Source organism: Halichoeres trimaculatus, unplaced genomic scaffold, assembly GCF_033239565.1.
Source record: "Halichoeres trimaculatus isolate MK-OKI-2021-1 unplaced genomic scaffold, fHalTri1.1 fHalTri1_scaffold_1, whole genome shotgun sequence".
Taxonomy (NCBI): Eukaryota; Metazoa; Chordata; class Actinopteri; order Labriformes; family Labridae; genus Halichoeres; species Halichoeres trimaculatus.
The window spans coordinates 24,332,906-24,349,751 of record NW_027437179.1 but is presented as its reverse complement, the minus strand read 5'-3'; the positions used below and the strand labels follow the sequence as shown (position 1 = coordinate 24,349,751).

Here is a 16,846-nt window from a genome sequence, read left to right as displayed (position 1 = left end):
TGAAAGCAGCCTGACAGCTCATAAACTGAAGTATTCTGATAGAAAAGGACATCTTAATATTCCCACCATTTCCCTAATATTTTGTTGAACCTCTCCATCAGTGAGAGCAACAAAGAAAAATGTGGAACTGATACACACCAACCTGTACTTCCCTTCTGCTCTTCCAAATAGGTTTGCGGTGTCTAGGTTCTCGGAATTCTTGTTTATTTTTTAGACTTGTGAAAATCAGGCAAAGGTCAAAAAAAACTATGAACAAGAAAAGGGAAATATGTAAAGAAATGGCTGTGAAACTTTAATAGCGTATGATTTGTATTAAAATAATTCATATTTAGCACTGTAGCTGTCATTTGGAGGACCTGAAACTTTGTTTGAATGTCTGTGAAGATGTTTTCTGTCTACTTCTCTGAAACCCCCACATCTAGCTAATCTGGTGATTCTTCGTATTCCTTATCATTGCCTGACTTCACCTTTAGCTATCTAACCTCCTGACCTACATCCTCTGCTCCTTCATATGCGTCTTTCAGCTGCATCTTGTGGTTGAGTCTGAGTAGGACGTGCACTCTTCCCACAACCATTATTGAAAGTCAAGTTACAGACACGTCCAGTCCTAGCATGTCAGCATCTAAATAAACAATAAATGACAGAGCGGCACACCACAACTAGCTGCCTGCTATTGACACCACTAAACAAACAACAGATAAACATGCTTGCGAGCACAGAAGAAGAAGAGATGAGGAGCACTGAGGAAATTCTTTAACACAAGCTTGGTTGCATTTTATGAATAATTCAGATCCTTGGGACTTCTGAGAGAGGAAACGGCACCCCTCTCTTCACACACATCCACCAACCCACACGCACTCACACATTCACACATTGATCACAGTAGTACATAGAGGAGGATAAGTGGGGAGTGTGTCAATGTGTGCGGCAATATGTCAGCTTGAATTCATGGTATTTGGGTTGAGCTCCATTCCCCTCACTGCAGGAGTTGGAGGCTAGGTTTAAATGTAAATACAGTCATCCTGTTTATCCTGCTTCATCCCATCATTCACCCCCAGTCTATCACATGCTTCCTAATGTCCTATTCGTCATGCTGTATGCCTTAAGAATGTAAAAGTTACCATAACATTACTATTTCCAATCAGCGCACTCAATCCAAACTAAAGTATTAGACTTATGTCAGAAAGACTGTTCTAGGAAGCTTGTGACTCTTTTCCAGATATAACATTTTGTGAAATAACATTAAACTAAGTTAACAGACGGACCCTCAGACCAATAGTTTTTTAGTTATGAAAGCACAAAATAAAGGTGATTGCTTATAAAAATACCCTTTTACAAGACCGAATGTAAACATACAGCTTAGAGAGAAACCCAGGCTCAAATTTTATGAAAACATTTATTCAATCACAGCCTTGAATAATTATTCACACGCTGAACTATCCAAGACTGAAATCCAATTATAGATCAGGATTGCTGGCTGCTCTTTTTAAATGTCAGCTGGTTAAATCTGCTGTTTAAACAAATGAATAGTTTTGATAAAAGCTTCAAAACGAGATGAATACTGAAAGTTCTGTATTCAGCAACACGGCTTCAAGTGTCCACATGACCTCCACTGCTTTAAACCACAATATAACCACGTCATGGCCTTATGTTTATTAAATGGTTCTCTTCTATTATTATTATAAATACAAAGTGTCATTTTTATGTTACCAGCCTGAGAGTTCACAGGCCTTGGAATTTTTAGAGTTAGCAAGTAATGCATTTTATTAGCAATGTTTGCTAGCAGTGCAGAAAATTACTTTTTTATACCTGACTGCATTAAAGTAGCTATTTCCAGTATTGCTATTTGGCTAACATTTTGAGCAGCTAGCTTGTTTGCTACTGTGTTAATAAAAATGTAAAAATCAACTTTGAAAGTGCACTTCAAAAGGTATTTGTCTTGAATATGACAACTCAATAAAAAAAACCAAAAGGAAAGTGTTTAAAGAGCTCTCTTTATAAACATTGTTGCTCAGCTGGTTAGCAAGAAAGCTAACTTGTGACCTCCTTTAGAGTCATTAGCTTGCTGTGTTTATTTCAGAGCAAAAGCCTTAGGAGTTGAGATGATATATCTTCTAAAAATGTGTTTTTAGGGCTAAAGCTAGCTGTTAGCTCCAGGCATATTATCTCTCGCATATCCAAAAAGCTTTGAATAACTCAAGTATTTGGTGCCAGTGAAAGGATCTTATTTTCATCTTAGATTTATTTTCTTTTTTGCAAGATCTAATTTCTCTTCAAGTTCCAAAATAAAGAAGTTAAGGACTACACATGTGTGTCTTTTTGAATCAAAAACAAGAGCTCCAATTCCTTAGGGTGACTCATTTTTTGTGTTTGTGTGTGTGTGTGTGTGTGTGTGTGTGTGTGTGTGTGTGTCTGTGTGTGTGTGTGTGTGTGTGTGTGTGTGTGTGTGTGTGTGTGTGTGTGTGTGTGTGTGTGTGTGTGTGTGTGTGTGTGTGTGTGTTTTATGTGCCAATCATGGAGTTTAGACTTGGATAAGTGTGGGTCTAAGTTTTGCTGTGGCTGAAGTTGGCAGTTTGTCCTCTGTAAGTTCTTGATTGGAGGGGAAATGGATGATGGGGAGTGGGGGTGGGGGGCAAGGGAGGAGGGGCAATTCAGTGAACAAGATGTTCTTTTGATATCCTCCAGACATGTTGCATCACTGAGGTTGGCTTGGGAACGCTGACCTGGATATTGAAGTGCAGAAGGTTTATGTAAAGCCTCTCCAGTCCTGCATGAATGTGTGTTGTGGTTTTCGTGAGCCCACCTCTCCCTCCTCCATCCAGTAACAACTTTCCAGGGCCTAATTAGGGCCAGTGAGGACCACTATTGACTCTGAACACAACAGACCCTGCTTGCTAATGAGACCTCGGCAATAAAATCACTGACACAAAAGAAGCTTTATTCTACTCAGAAATCTTTTAATTAAATTACTTTTTTCTTTGTCTCTTTTCAGCCCCAAAGACCTGCAGCCCAAAGCAGTTTGTGTGCAAAGATGGGGTAACGTGCATCTCTAAGGGCTGGCGCTGCGATCGAGAGAAGGACTGTCCAGACGGCTCTGATGAGGAGCCCGATGTTTGTAAGTCTTTGAAAATGCTGAGTTTTGAAATCAAGAACATCGTTAAATCTGTGATTTTCATGACTGCGTATTACTTTTACACCAGAGTGAAACTTCGGAGGCATCTCTGACATAGCTCTAGGAGATAAATAGAGACTGGAGGGGAAAATGTGTAGAGATGCATGCACATCTGTTTGATTGAAATATTTCATTCACCTGTTTTAATTTTAACCAAAAACAAGCAACTTGCCCTCTAATGGATGGACAGGCACTCAGCAAGGAGATCCATCCCATTATGCTCCCAACCCATCATCTTTCCTTTGTTGACAAGTTACATTAGCTACCATAAGGCCCCAAATGTTCCTTAACACCTCAACTAAACCAGTGTTAGGCCCATGACACCTCAGGAAGGCAGACTTGGCTCCATAGCAAATTAATGTAGTTGATTCATTTCTTTAACCACAAAAGTTTTGAATAGAAGCAGACAACCTCAAAATGCTTCTTGAACACTGTGTAATTAATGTAAATTGAACAGGTTTGAACACTCTTCAACAGGTGTAGTCTCCAACTGTACAACCTTCTCAAAAATAAATCTAAACCCCGCTGTGCTTGCTTTTTAGAGACGTGTTTTGTAACATCAAGGGTATTCTGATGTGCTACTGTAGCTTTTAAGCTTTCCAAACACATCCTCAAAGCAGTCATGGTTCAGCAGACTGAAACCTATTACATTTATTTGGCTCACCACAGCCAGGCTAGAGAAAACAAAGAGATGTTTTACCAGCAAGTGACAGAGGTCATTCTGCATTTACACAGTCCTGTTATGCCCAATTAGAAGATTTACAAAGTTTATCTTGTATGAATAGTTTGATCTCCTTTTGCATTCCTAGCCAAGCGGATGAAGCTTTAACAGAAAATATTCTGAAAAGGGATCTAAGAGAAGACATCCGCGGCCTTTTTAAGTCTTCATTAGAGTTGAGATGCTTTAAGGCAGGAACCCTGGGGAGGGAATGAAAGCAGCAGTGTCTTTGGTCGGCCTCTCACACCAAAACGCCTGAAGTTTTCTTAAAGGACACACTGCTTCGGGTGGATGGGGGGCACTGTGCTTTTCTGTGTGTGATTGTGTTCATGTTGCTTCTTTAAGATGGGCATGGCTTAGGAGAGAATGAGTGAGCGAATAGAAGGGCAGAGAAAAGGGCTGGAGCTTCAGTCTAGACGCAGAGACTGTTTGAGAGGAGGCCTGGAAGTCATTAGGGACTCGCCCAGGGCAATTGAGAAACCTGCTGTTTTTCACAACCTGCTCTTTCCCCCTTCATCTGTAAGTCAGCCCTCTTCCCCATATCATTCTGGGATAGAAACAGTACTTCATCCTTTATCCTTTATCTCCCACCTGATCCAAACCCTTTTACAAACAGCTGTTATCATTATCATGTTGTTAGAATTTTTTTTTTTTTTAAAAGAGGAAAAACTGGAACCCCTCCTGAATCCTAACTCTATTAATTACAATTGATTTCTGTTTTTCTTGCTCACCATTTATGCTATTATATTAACAGTAAAATGCTTTTGACCTGGTGAAGTTCTGAGGATTGAAACTGATTGAATTCGCGTGTTTTCACATCAGAAAGTATTTTGAACTGTGCTTTGTGTGCACCACCCTCACCCTGTAACTCTTTCAGTTTCATTGTTGTGATAAATGTGCTCTTTGTGAAAGCACTTTTGCAGATGCATCTGATTGAACGATGCATGAGAGAGGTTTATTTATTCACTCATGTGGACGGGGCTTCACAGTGGCCTTTGTCAGTGCTTTGGCTATGGCCAGGGAAGTCAGCCACTGTCCAGTGCAGCTGCTTTTCCCTGCTGTGTAACCCCCACAATGCAGTTCTTTGTACCCCGGGGCGCTGGGTCAGACTGGCATGGAAGGATACTGAATGAGTAAAACAAAAACAAAATGGTTGTCTGGGCATATGACCTCTCTGTAGGTCTTTGATCGCATTTGTGATTAATGAACGAACAAATCAAGGGGGTGGAGATAAATGTGGAAATACTTTATCTTCTCCACGGCCTTCAGGTAGGGTGGAGGCTGTAGCGGAGCTGCTGTCACCTCAGGCTGCAGACTTTATTGGAGTTGTAAAGTATTCCAACGTACAGTGAGTGTACCAAATACGTGTGTAATGCTGCAATGACGTCCCCTGCCTCTGGCCTGTAATGAGTTTTACGAAGTTCCCACCTAGGCTGCTGTTATCTTTTTAAAAGACAGTGCTCTCCTGACACCCCCACATTCCAAGTGGAAAGCACATCAGTGACCCCTTAAAAAAAACAGGAAAAAAATGACATGAATCAAATTTGGTCTTTGTTTTGCTAGCTCAAAAATCATACCAGCGGACAGTTGACCCCAAGCCAAATGTTATACTGTTCAGATAAGGTAGGAGAGGTGACCTGTTTGAGCCTGTAACCGTCTTAACCAGCCTCCGCCTGGCCCAGATAACCATCAACATGTCAAAGGAAACAACCTCTGCTCAACATGAAAGAGTCTGTCACTCTGCAGCCTCTTGTTCCTGCAAGAACCTGCTGCAGGTGTGAGAGCGTGAGCACACAATCTGATCTCCACCATCTCCTCTCTACATTTCTCTCATTTTGACAGTAATGGTTACAATTGTCCTAAAATAGAGATGTTTCACTTTGTTTTTCAAAGCGTGTTCCCAAAGCCGCTACCAGTATGAGCACTTTTCAGTTTTTCATGTGAGCATTACATAACACATCAACAGAGGAGGAGGTTTGTTCCCATGAGTGTGCACGACTCTGATATCAAATCAGCTCATACTTCACAAGATGAAAACATGGGGTATTTAGTTTGGTGCATGGCAATTTGACTGAATCAGAGAAATGTAAGAACTTCAGAATACCCAAGATATGAAGTACTTGTACCTAGGGATGGGTAGCTGTCACATTTAAACAATATGTTACCAATGCTTGGTACCTTGGGAATCGGTATCAGTACCCAAGGTACCAATTTTTGGTACTTTTTTGTGTTTATGTGGTAAAAGTATCAATTTGTTTAATAATAAAATCTCAAAGTTTTTCATTTTAACGTATTCATCCTTCAGTATGTAACCTTACAATGCCGAGTTTTGTCCAGTGTGGAAAATTGCCCACTCTTTCACTCCCTCACAGTCACAAAGATGCGTTAAGGTACCAAAACATGGTATCGTGAGTTGTGAAATTATATCCTGACTGATGAACAAAAAAATGCTGAATCATTGTTTAGCTGATAAAAATCCAGAGTTGGTTTATAATTAGAGCTTGACAGATATATTGGTTGGTTAAAATTTTCAGACTCACTGTTGATTTTTTTTATGACGTTTTTGGTTTAAGGGAGCTCCATTCTGAAACACTAACATTTCAATATATGAAAAATTTACCAATCCAAAAAGGGTTAGGTTATATACATTTTCAGCTCAAACATGTTCTTAACCAGAAATCATTACTACAGCAATCTCAGTCTGGAATCAAGAAACTTTCATGGGTTAAGACATTGATATAGACCTCTGTTGGTTTATCACCAAGATGATTTCTCACACATATTCATTATTTAGCAACAATTTGTTGACATAATAATGAGCCATAAAGGTAATCATTGTTTCATGGATTCACAGCAGTATTCTGTTACAATTATCCTTTCTTTTTAAGTGTGCTTCAAATTTCAGTTTTTATTTGTCATGGATAGGTGTAGATCAAAGTTAAAGTCATCAGTTTTTCTAGCTCATTCTTGGAAAAACAAAACAAAAAATACACCTCAAGGACTGAAAGTGATTTTTTTCAGCTGTAACAGAAAAGATGTATAGAATGAGAGATGTCATATTTTAGCTGTGTGTGTGTATACCAGTCTATTTAAGGGTGTGGTGATTGGGATGTGAATTGCCGGCCACCAGCTGGACATTTTTAGCTTGGGAGTTGAAAGTGGGGAAGAAGAGAGGGTAAAGCTGGCCCCTTGGAGCGGGACGAGAGTGTTCAGCCAAGAAAAGCGTGTCAGGGGTTTAAATTTTAAAAAGAGCATTATGTAATCTCAGCAGGGCTGTCTCTGCAGAAGGGGGCGGGGCAGACAAGAGGCACCCTTAGAGGGGGACGAGGAGCAAGTCTGGGACATGAAGAGAGATAGAGCAGGGGTTTCAGATGCGGGAGATTGCTAAGCATGGATGATAACCATGTGCTAACTGAAGCAGACACACACAGATGCTGAACACCTGGCTGTGGCTTGTGGCTAATCTTCCTCCCTGTATGGCAAACTAGCTTGTGTCTGATTAGTAGCTTTTATAAATGACTACTTCCTGTTTGAGAGTCTGCATTATTGAACACACAGCTTGTCTGCTGCAGCACTAATTTAACTTTGGTCTCCTCGGGTTTCTTGGCACTCACAATGACGATAACTCTCATCTTCCTCTCCGACCCCCTTGGGCCTTTCCTGTCATTTGCATGGCTGTTTTTTTTTTGCCATATGATAATTAGAAAACTAATTCAAAGGACAAACATCTCTGTAACAAATGAAGATAGCTGTTTGGAGAGGGGCTCTGTGCTTAATTTGTTGTGATCAAAGTGAGTCTACGATCTCTGGATGAGAAATGAAAGCCAAAGCAGACTATGTGCCAATCAGATATTTGGTCTTTCTGGGACAGCAGTATGGTCCCTTCTCAAGGAAGAAAATCTTGCACAATACTAATAGTTTTAAGTTAATCCTCGGTCTTTGTGAGGGAATAAGAGGCGAATGAATCAAATAATGAGTCTGTTCAGCCTCTGAAAAAAGGTCTCTGGGAAAGAACCTTATTCAGTCCGTACAAGTCTATTTTTCTCCTTTCATTTTTTTTTGTTTGTGAGAAAAAAGAAGTGTTAGAGTGTTTCAATGCAACTGAGTGTGAAAGCAGTGATGCAACTTTAATTATCGTTGACGCGATAGATTTACCCTGGGTGAATAGTACAACTTTTTGATTTCCTTTGTTTGTGTGTTTGTTTATTTTTACCAGTCCCCATATATGCTCAATCTGTTTATTTGCTCGAGGTATCTGGTGGTGTCGTCCTACATGAATCTTGTAATTTACTCTGCTGATAGAACTGTTTGCGTTGTGGTTTCTCTGCCCTGAGGAGCAGCGGTGCTGCTGTGTTTGGAGAACGCTTAGTTTGTTGTGCTTTCGAGAGCTGGATTTAGCCTTCCTGCTTTGCTTGTCACCCTGCCAGCCACCCCAGAAGCCCCCCAGGAGGGAACAAAAAATGTGATGCTGATAACTTGGAAGGAAAAGGATGAGTAGGAGGCATGAAGCCTAAGAGTCACCAAAGGTTGCTGGAGAGGTTAAGGTTTGCCCCTGGGGTCAAATTCAGAGCAAAATGAAGTGAAACAACAAAAGAGCAGCATGTGTTAATTTGAAGCAGTGATGAACAAGTTGTCTCTTGAACTTAAAGAAATAAAAATTAGCAGGAGCCTTGACAAAAACCTATGTCAAAGAGGTCAAACTGCAGCTTAAGTGATATCTAGATTGGGCTACGGTGGTTTACAACCTGGCTTACTTACTGATTACTTGGCTGTGTTAAATACTTAATTCTGATTGGCCCAACTCTTTAAAACAGCACTAAGTTCTGAGTTCTAGAGTTTATTGTTGTACCTCTCCCTGTTCAAAATGTCGCCAAGTGTTATGGTAAACAACTCTTAGGATAATTTTGATATTATTCTCAATATATTTTGAGAGCACAAAACGTCCTGGCAAATGTTTGACCAGTCACCAGAAGAGATAATAAGATAGGCAGAAAACAGTGAAAGATGTCAAGATACACAAGAACCTGAGGGAAATGTGCCAGCTTAATAAAAAAAACAATCCCACTGAGTAAATATGTAATGATGAGTGGGATTTCAACAATTGAGCAGAATAGTGTGAAGACTTAAACATAAGTGAAAATGTTGGTGAGAATAATGTTGACCTGAAGTGCTACAGACTGTCATATTTAAGTGACGTTTTTTTAAGCAGAATATTTGGATCATATTTAAGTCAATAAGTGCATTAGTAGAGCAAAATATGTTCTCACAATTATTGTACAGTTTTTAGCTGGGTTACAAGAAGGAATAGAATTGAAACAGAGTGACTTTTTGGGTCGAGTTTGAGTCTTAACAAATCAGGATTCTGTTAAGCTTGAGCACCTTCACTATACATTAATTACCTCCACCAAGGAGGTTAAGTTTTTGGGAGAGTTTGTCCGTCTTTCTGTTTGTTTGTTTATTTGTTCGTTTGTGAACAACATAATTCAAAAAGTAACAAACTGATTTTGATGAGATTTTTAGGAAATGTTCAAATTGGGATAAGGAAGAAGTTATTACATTTTGGAGTTGATCCAGATCACTATCTGGATCCAGGATTTTTTTTAAGGATTCTTTATCATTGTGAGAGTTTTCACCATATGTATATATAACACCACGATAAATGGTTAGATTGCTTTGCAAAAGAATTCAAGACAAGGTCACGATAATTTCTGACAGATGTAAAAGTATGATCCAGATCCTGACAATATTCTGGATACTAAGATCTAGAATATGAAATATGAACTGGGTCATTATCATTTTTAACACCATCAGGTAACAAATTATCCTACAAACCTGCGACTAACACCAAATTGTAGCAGACGGTCTGTTGAAAGGGAGTATAACATTAAAGGAGGACTTAAGTGTTGCGTGACAATCACAATATGCTTGGTGGAGGTCTGCGCTCTCTGAGTGCTTTTCTATTTTTTTATCTAAATTGCTGACTGTATAAAAGACAGCTGTCATACATCCATCTCCTTCTATCTTGGCAGGGGTCATAGCTCCATCATTAAGTTACAGCGAGGTATCGAGTCCTGTTTGTCTGTACGCAGAAAAGAGAATTGGACTCCTGGCCGAGAACGTCTCAGTCTGCTTCGATAGGTGGCGCTGTGTCCTCGGATAAAACAAGCTGTTTTAACTTGATCAGCAACTTTATTTAAACAGTGTTTCGTTCTTTTCCACCATCCATGAATTTAAGAATGTTGAGTTCCTTGAGCTGCGTTAAAAGGAAAGCCGTTTCCTCCTCCCTCCAAAAATGAGACTTGTTGCTCTGTTGCCATGGTGTTTGTTTGCTGTGCAAACTTAAGAGTAACTTAAATTCATAGTTTGAATTATGTCCCATAACATACAGGAGGCATGCTATATGACCTGTACTACAGCCAAGTATCCGCATCAGTATGGGATAGTCAACAGGCTTTGGCTCTACTTTTTTGGAGATGTCAGTTTGTCCATCTTTTTGAACAGAGAATACGTGATCTTTGTATCCAGTGCTCACTCTAGCTTCAAAATTAGATTTGAATTCACAAATTAAAAAAGATACTCTTTATTCTGCTGCCCCAGATATAAACCACTCTGTTATTCATGAGGCGCTGAGGTTGGGTTGGAGTACCAGGTTAATGTGTTGTTCTCACCTGCACCGTGAAGAGTTAAGAGGATAGCTGTTGTAAGTGAGGAGTATTAAAGGCAGTCATTGTTGGCTTGACAGTGTGCTGGTAGCTGTCCTCTGCTTCCTGTGATCTTTTTGATGAGACTGTGTTAAGTAACAACATCAAAATACAAACTCCTGTGTCAGCCACCATGTCCTCTCATGGCCTCAGTGAAGCTCTGCTGTCCTATCTTGTTTTCTTTTTTGATGCTGTGTCCTAGTTGTGTGTAGTTTGGTAATGTTGGCAGGGCAGCAGAGAAGGCGGGAAGGAGCAGGGGTACAGGGGTACCTCAGGGCTGCTTGGTCAGGATTCAGGTGCTCCATCCAACAGTGTGTCATGTGTGCTGAGAGATCCACAGTGAGGGCCAGCTGGTTAGTGAGAACGCTGCCATTAGTGGTCAAGAAACCCTGTATTAGTGTGTCATTAAGAGCTGCTGGCAGTAAACTAGTGCAGCACTATTAATTCATGAGGTGTATTCTTGGATCAACATATTAAATTATTCATCCCAATCTGGATGGATGATGTCTGTGAAAAGTAGCAGGACTATTTTTAATCATCTATTGCTTGTTTGCAGAGTGTGTGGTAATACTTTGGAAAAGTCTTTCTGACATTGTTTCGCATAATGGAAACAAACGGAGGCAGTGCGTAGCTGTTTGCTCGTTACAGTTGGCCTCATTCTGGGCCCAATAAAGTCTCTTTTATGTTTCGCTCCAGCACTGGCAGCATCTTATTTGTCTGTGTGTTTGTTGTTGGGTGAATAAGCACTGGGTTTACCAGCATATGCAGGGGGAGCCTGAACTAGTGAATGGAAAATCCCCACAGCCTAACAAGCTCTGGGCTCAGTGAACCAGACCCAGATCTGAACTCTAAAGTTCTGGAAAGAAGACACAGATCAAGAGTCACTTTCCAAGATGAGTAATTCTGCTCAGAAATTGTGAAAGAGGCAAAACTCAGGGGATCATCTGAAAGATGTGGTTGTTACAACACCAGAATATTAAACTTTGACACAGCACTAAGACAATCAGACCACAGTCTGATATCTGCTTCTATACCCCCCAAAACAAATGACTGGGCACCAAAAGTTTCATATTTTTTTTCTTCTTAATTTCTGATAAGTCAAGCTTGGTACCCACCTCCACCCCTGGTCCTCCAGTGATGCTGTGTCAGTTTTAACCAGTACCATATCTCAATGATTTCTGCTCTCTTCTGTACCTCTGGGGCTCTATACTGCTGCTCTTACTGCCTTGATATGAATGTTGACACATGTTAAGATATCCCTTTAAGATACATTTGGAGGAAAAAAGAAGATCTGTGGTTAATCATGAGGTAACTTACGACAATCATACAATTAAAGACAACAGAAAATGAAATCACTTGTTTAACAGCCAATGTTAAGTAAGGAGGTATCACAAAGCACTGAAGCATCAAAAGTTGAAACCTTGAAGAAAGTATGAAAAGTCCAAGCAAAGTCTTGGCTGAGGTGTTTCAGAATAAAAATCCTTAAACAGCACAAAGTCAGAGCGTCCACTCTCCTTTTATCACTGGCCTCTGACCCTGACTGCAGCCCCAGCTCTCCCCCTGCCACTGGCTTTTCTTCAGTTCAGATCAGGCTCGGCACGTGACTCCACTTACAGGACTGCAGATCAGCCTGCTTTGTAGGGGGCCACCGCAGATTTGTGTGATTCAAACAAAGGCAGCAGTTCTCTCGTCGGCCCCCCTTCCCTCCTTTAGCCACCCTCTCTACCCTCACGGTCCTCGAACTGGAAAAGTGCATGTGATGTATGTGCATCGGCTTAAAGACTCGTGCAAGGTGTCTGCAATCCAGCATGCCGCAATCAACTTTTGACATATGCTTAGTGAAAAAAGTCTTTGTTTGGATCTAGTGCTTACTTTGCCGCCTACAGGAAGGCAGCTTTAATAAAATGTAGGTATTTTTTCCAATCCATGTGATTACACTGCAATTTTGATAAAGGCTGGAACTGTTTGTGTGTGTTTGCACTTCCTCAGGACAATTTGGTGAGTCATGTAGACCCATGGAGGAACTGAGATCTGTCCAGCTATCTGCTGACGTCCACATGACGTCCATTGCAGAGAAATTGAGCCTTGGAATAACTTCTCTATAGGAAAAGAATAGTCAAATCTGTTTTCAGCCACTAGCACTGTCATGAGGTACGGGTTGATGATGGAGACACCAGGATCTTTTTCCTTTTACTTGGATGCTGAACAGAATAGTTGGAGCTGTACCACCCAGCCTGTGTTGACCTTAAAGAAACAGCAAATAGAAACGTCTCAAAACAAAAAAAATAAGTTTGGGCCTTTTAACCTGGCTCACTCCAGAGGAATGTTGAAATGTTGAATAAAAGACCCTGTTTAATTCAAATTAGCAATGCCTTTTCCACTGCAGCTCCGCCAACTGCTGCCAGCTAGCACAAGAATGAAGCCTTGTGGGGCTCCGTCCACTTCCTGTGGATGAGGTGTTCCACGCTGTCTTCTCCGTCCGCTCTCTCCCTCTGTTTCTCTCAATCTGTTTCTCCCTGTGAGTTTCTTTTCCACACATCGCCCTCCTCCTCTTGTGCTCTTAGACTGTAAATGGGTCAACAGATGTGGAAGGAAAAAAAATGTAGGGAGGAGATAAAGAAGGCGAGAGGGTGAAGAGAAGGAGGAGGAGAGACAGACTTTACACCATTGGCTGAGAAAGATGAACTGTGCAGAGGAATGAGCAGTCTTCAATAAAGTTCATGTACTGAAGAATAAAAGGAAAAGGAAAGAAGACTATGCATCTTGCTAGCATATTTATCTTCTTCTTGGTTAAAAATAGACAGCATGTGCAAACTGACATGAATCTCCCGTTCTGCATCATGTAGATATTGTTCTCTGGTTAAATGACACAACAGCCGGTCTGTTGTTTAATGGAATGGTTGTGCCAAAGAAAGCTTGTTTATTTTTGTGCTGAAAGATAGATATAAAATGAAGTACCGCTCAAACATTTGTGTCACACTTCTGGAAGAAGTTAGCGCAGAGACTGTTTGCCCAAAAAACACAGCGTACAACATCGAGTGATCTCTTAGAGCTAATAATGAACACACAAATGAACAGAGCCAGCTGTTCCTTGTTGGTATGCTAAGCTAGTTAAGCTAAGCTAATCACATCTGGACTCAGATTTAATGCATTGGACTTGTTTTTATTTTCACATGCTTCTTTTTTCTCATGTTTCACTGTGTGTCCTCCTGTCAGTTGGTTTTTATCACAAATAATATATATCAGCTGTTCGTAGATTGTAGGGGTGAGGAAAAATACAATATACGATATATCAGGATTTTTTGTTTGGCAATATCAAAATCGGGATTCTATGTCAAAAAATCTTTTTTTTTTTTTTTCAATTCAAATCCTGTGTTTCAGTCTTTGTTTACAAACTGGATTAGAAAAATATTACCACTTTTCTCCAGCAGAGGGTGAAATGTTTCTCTCTGACTCACATGATCTGCATTTTATGGGAAAATATGGCTCCTGATATAGTCTGTAGACATTATCATCATCATTTAACTTTTTCACATGGTAAAAAGTAAACTAAAAATTGCAAAAATCTTTAATATTGAATAATCACAATTTAAATCGAAAAGGCACACCAAAAATCATAATAGAATCGCAAGAATAGCATGTCGTCCCAGCCCTACTTCATAGGTTTTAGACATCATGTCAATGTTTTTACTATATGTTTTATATAAGTGTTATTAGCTGTGTATGTTATGGTTATTGAGGGAACTTCTAATAAAAGAGCAAGTCATTTGCTGGACTTGCCATCTCATCATAAGTCAAGACAAAATTCACACAGCTAGCTATGAGATCACAGAGTCTGCAGGTGAATAAAGTCCAGTAGAGCTGCCTGACCCTCCCTGCAGGTGAACAGCCTTATGATTGTGTTTGCTTAGCACTACTCCAGTCAAGGCTGACGAGACAAAGTCACCCCCATTTTTTTAATCATTGTAATGCCAAGTAGCTTTGTACTACATGTTACCATCCGTCATTTGGACTTTTGTACCACAGGATAGTAACTGGCATCAGCCTGTTACAGCTTAAGCTAGTGGTGGGTGGCTGTGCTACAGCTCAGACACGACCCAAATCTCAGGCCTATAATAATAAAAAACATTAGTAACTTGTTTAATCAAGTGTGCATGTTACCAGTCATGCACCATCTCACTACCAAGAAACAGCCTTTAAGTGGTACAGGACAAACTTGTATGCAATGTATCGACAAATTGGTGTGAAGAATTTGTGCCAAGTCATTAGTGTTTATGTGGATTTTATTTTAGTATTAGGATTCCTGGGGGTCCTAGCTTTATTAAGAAGCCCCTTCTTAATAAAGCTCTATAGATTTAGTGTTTAGGAGGGAGTAGTTTTCGCCAGACCCAGATTCCTCCAAGATAAATATGTGTTCTTTCCCAGGGATCCTGGAGTGCTTTCTTAGAACTGACTACAATCCCATCTGCGTCCCACTCCACTGGCGTGCTCCCTGGTGTTGTGCCTTTGGGATGGATGTGTGTACTGCAGATGTAGTGAAGGTAGTGATTTGGCTCTGCCCAGTCTGGATAATAGTGTGTTTGTAATCCCTGCTAGTTTTCTCTAGTGACCATCTTTTGCTGCCACAATGGTTCTTTGAATTTGTGCTTTGTGGTTCTGCTTGCCTAGCTGGCAGGAGGAAGGAATGTAAATTTATGATAGACAGGGAAGAGGAAGGAAGAATTGCTGGAGAGATGAATTTTTGGATCTAGGTTCTGTCTGATGGCATGGACATGAAGGTAACTTTTCTGGAAGGGTCAGTTGGAGGATGGAGGCTGGGCAGTGTGAAACATCACACACTGTTAAATGTCCTCATACATGCTCATTGGCACCAGAATTTATGGTCAGCTAAATCATTTTCTTTTTCATTTTATAACTGTAGACCTAAAAACAGGCCTAATGTTGGCTTATAGCTGTAGCTCCTGCTATTCTGCACTCCACTCCCCAGATGTAAACAAGCACAGATGAAAGCTAGCATCTCATGGTGTGGGACAGTGTGGCAGTTTTCTGATCAGGAAAATGGAGGCTGTGTCTGGTTAAACTGAAAAATCACATCTCAACTGAGGGCTTGTGTGTCCAGTTCAGGTATATCAACACTGACCTCATCATGAATAACTTGGGCTCCAGTTTGGGCTTCTAGTTTTCTGAGTATTATCTTACCTTCGGAGCATCCTGTTAGTCAGAATTCATATTTCCATTTAGCTTACAAAGATTTCCCATTTGTGAAAACAGGAAATATTCTTTATTCTGTCAGCGTGAAATGCTTCTCTGATTACAGCTTCAGTATACGTCTGCTGAGTCACATGCACAATGTAGGTTGTCCCATTATGATGTGGCCACAACATGAGATAAACAACATATGGATTCAATGGCACAGAATAAAAAATGTAGATTTCAATGGTTTGCTCCTTTTAGCATTGTTGTGAAATTTCATTTGATTGCATTAAGAACCAGTTAGAGGTTACCATTATGTTTCAGGAAAAGGATGAAATTTGACACTCAAACTGTTAAAACATGTCTAAAGAGAGATTTCAGTTCAGATAGGGGAAGCTATGTTATGCATTTTACTCCTGCTCTTTGCTTTTCTGTTATCCATTTCACCTTGGAGGATTCAACTGATAGATGATAGCCACAAGAGTGAACCTGTGCTGAGAACAGGCGTGATTGAGATACATTTGTTCCTCAGAGATGGCTTAAAAACCAGAAGCACTGCTGATCGTTTTAAAAAGATTTTCTTATATTTGAAGATATGAAAGACTGCAGTGGTCGATTGATTTCCTCTACTCCCTGGTAAACCTGTGATCTCACTTGGTCCCCATCTTGCTCGTTTTGATTGTATTCATAGCTTACAAGCTGAAGGTTGCTCCTGGCGCATATCTGTGCGTGAGAAGGTTTGTGATGAGACATATCTCAGCAGTGATGGCTCGATGTGTGCTCACCGTGGGAGATGGTCAGGAAAGATTTCTGCATCGCTCCAGTCTGACAAATATGTCGTCAGCCACACAGAGAGCCCGTTGCCTGTCAGAGTCTGTCATCCACTGTCAGAGTGAAAGGGCAGCCATTTATAAAGACTGATATTGAAGCATTTCTGCTTTATGAAACAGATAAAAGTCAAGCCAAAATGGATGAAAGAGACAAAAGGAGGAGGCGCATGACAAGGATCCCGGGGTGAGATCAATCATAGGGAATCAGAGCTGCATGGTACTGTACTATGCG

General features: G+C 40.5%; 1 protein-coding gene across 2 annotated transcripts in view; it reads left to right on the top strand.

Moving 5' to 3' along the window:
- LOC141788454 (low-density lipoprotein receptor-related protein 1-like) overlaps nucleotides 1-16,846 on the top strand; it is a 103,660-nt gene that overhangs the window by 15,953 nt on the left and 70,861 nt on the right. For both annotated transcript variants that reach the window (XM_074667338.1, XM_074667337.1), the window contains exon 2: nucleotides 2,993-3,115. In XM_074667338.1, coding sequence (XP_074523439.1) covers nucleotides 2,993-3,115 — 123 coding nt within the window. The remainder of the gene's footprint in view (nucleotides 1-2,992; nucleotides 3,116-16,846) is intronic.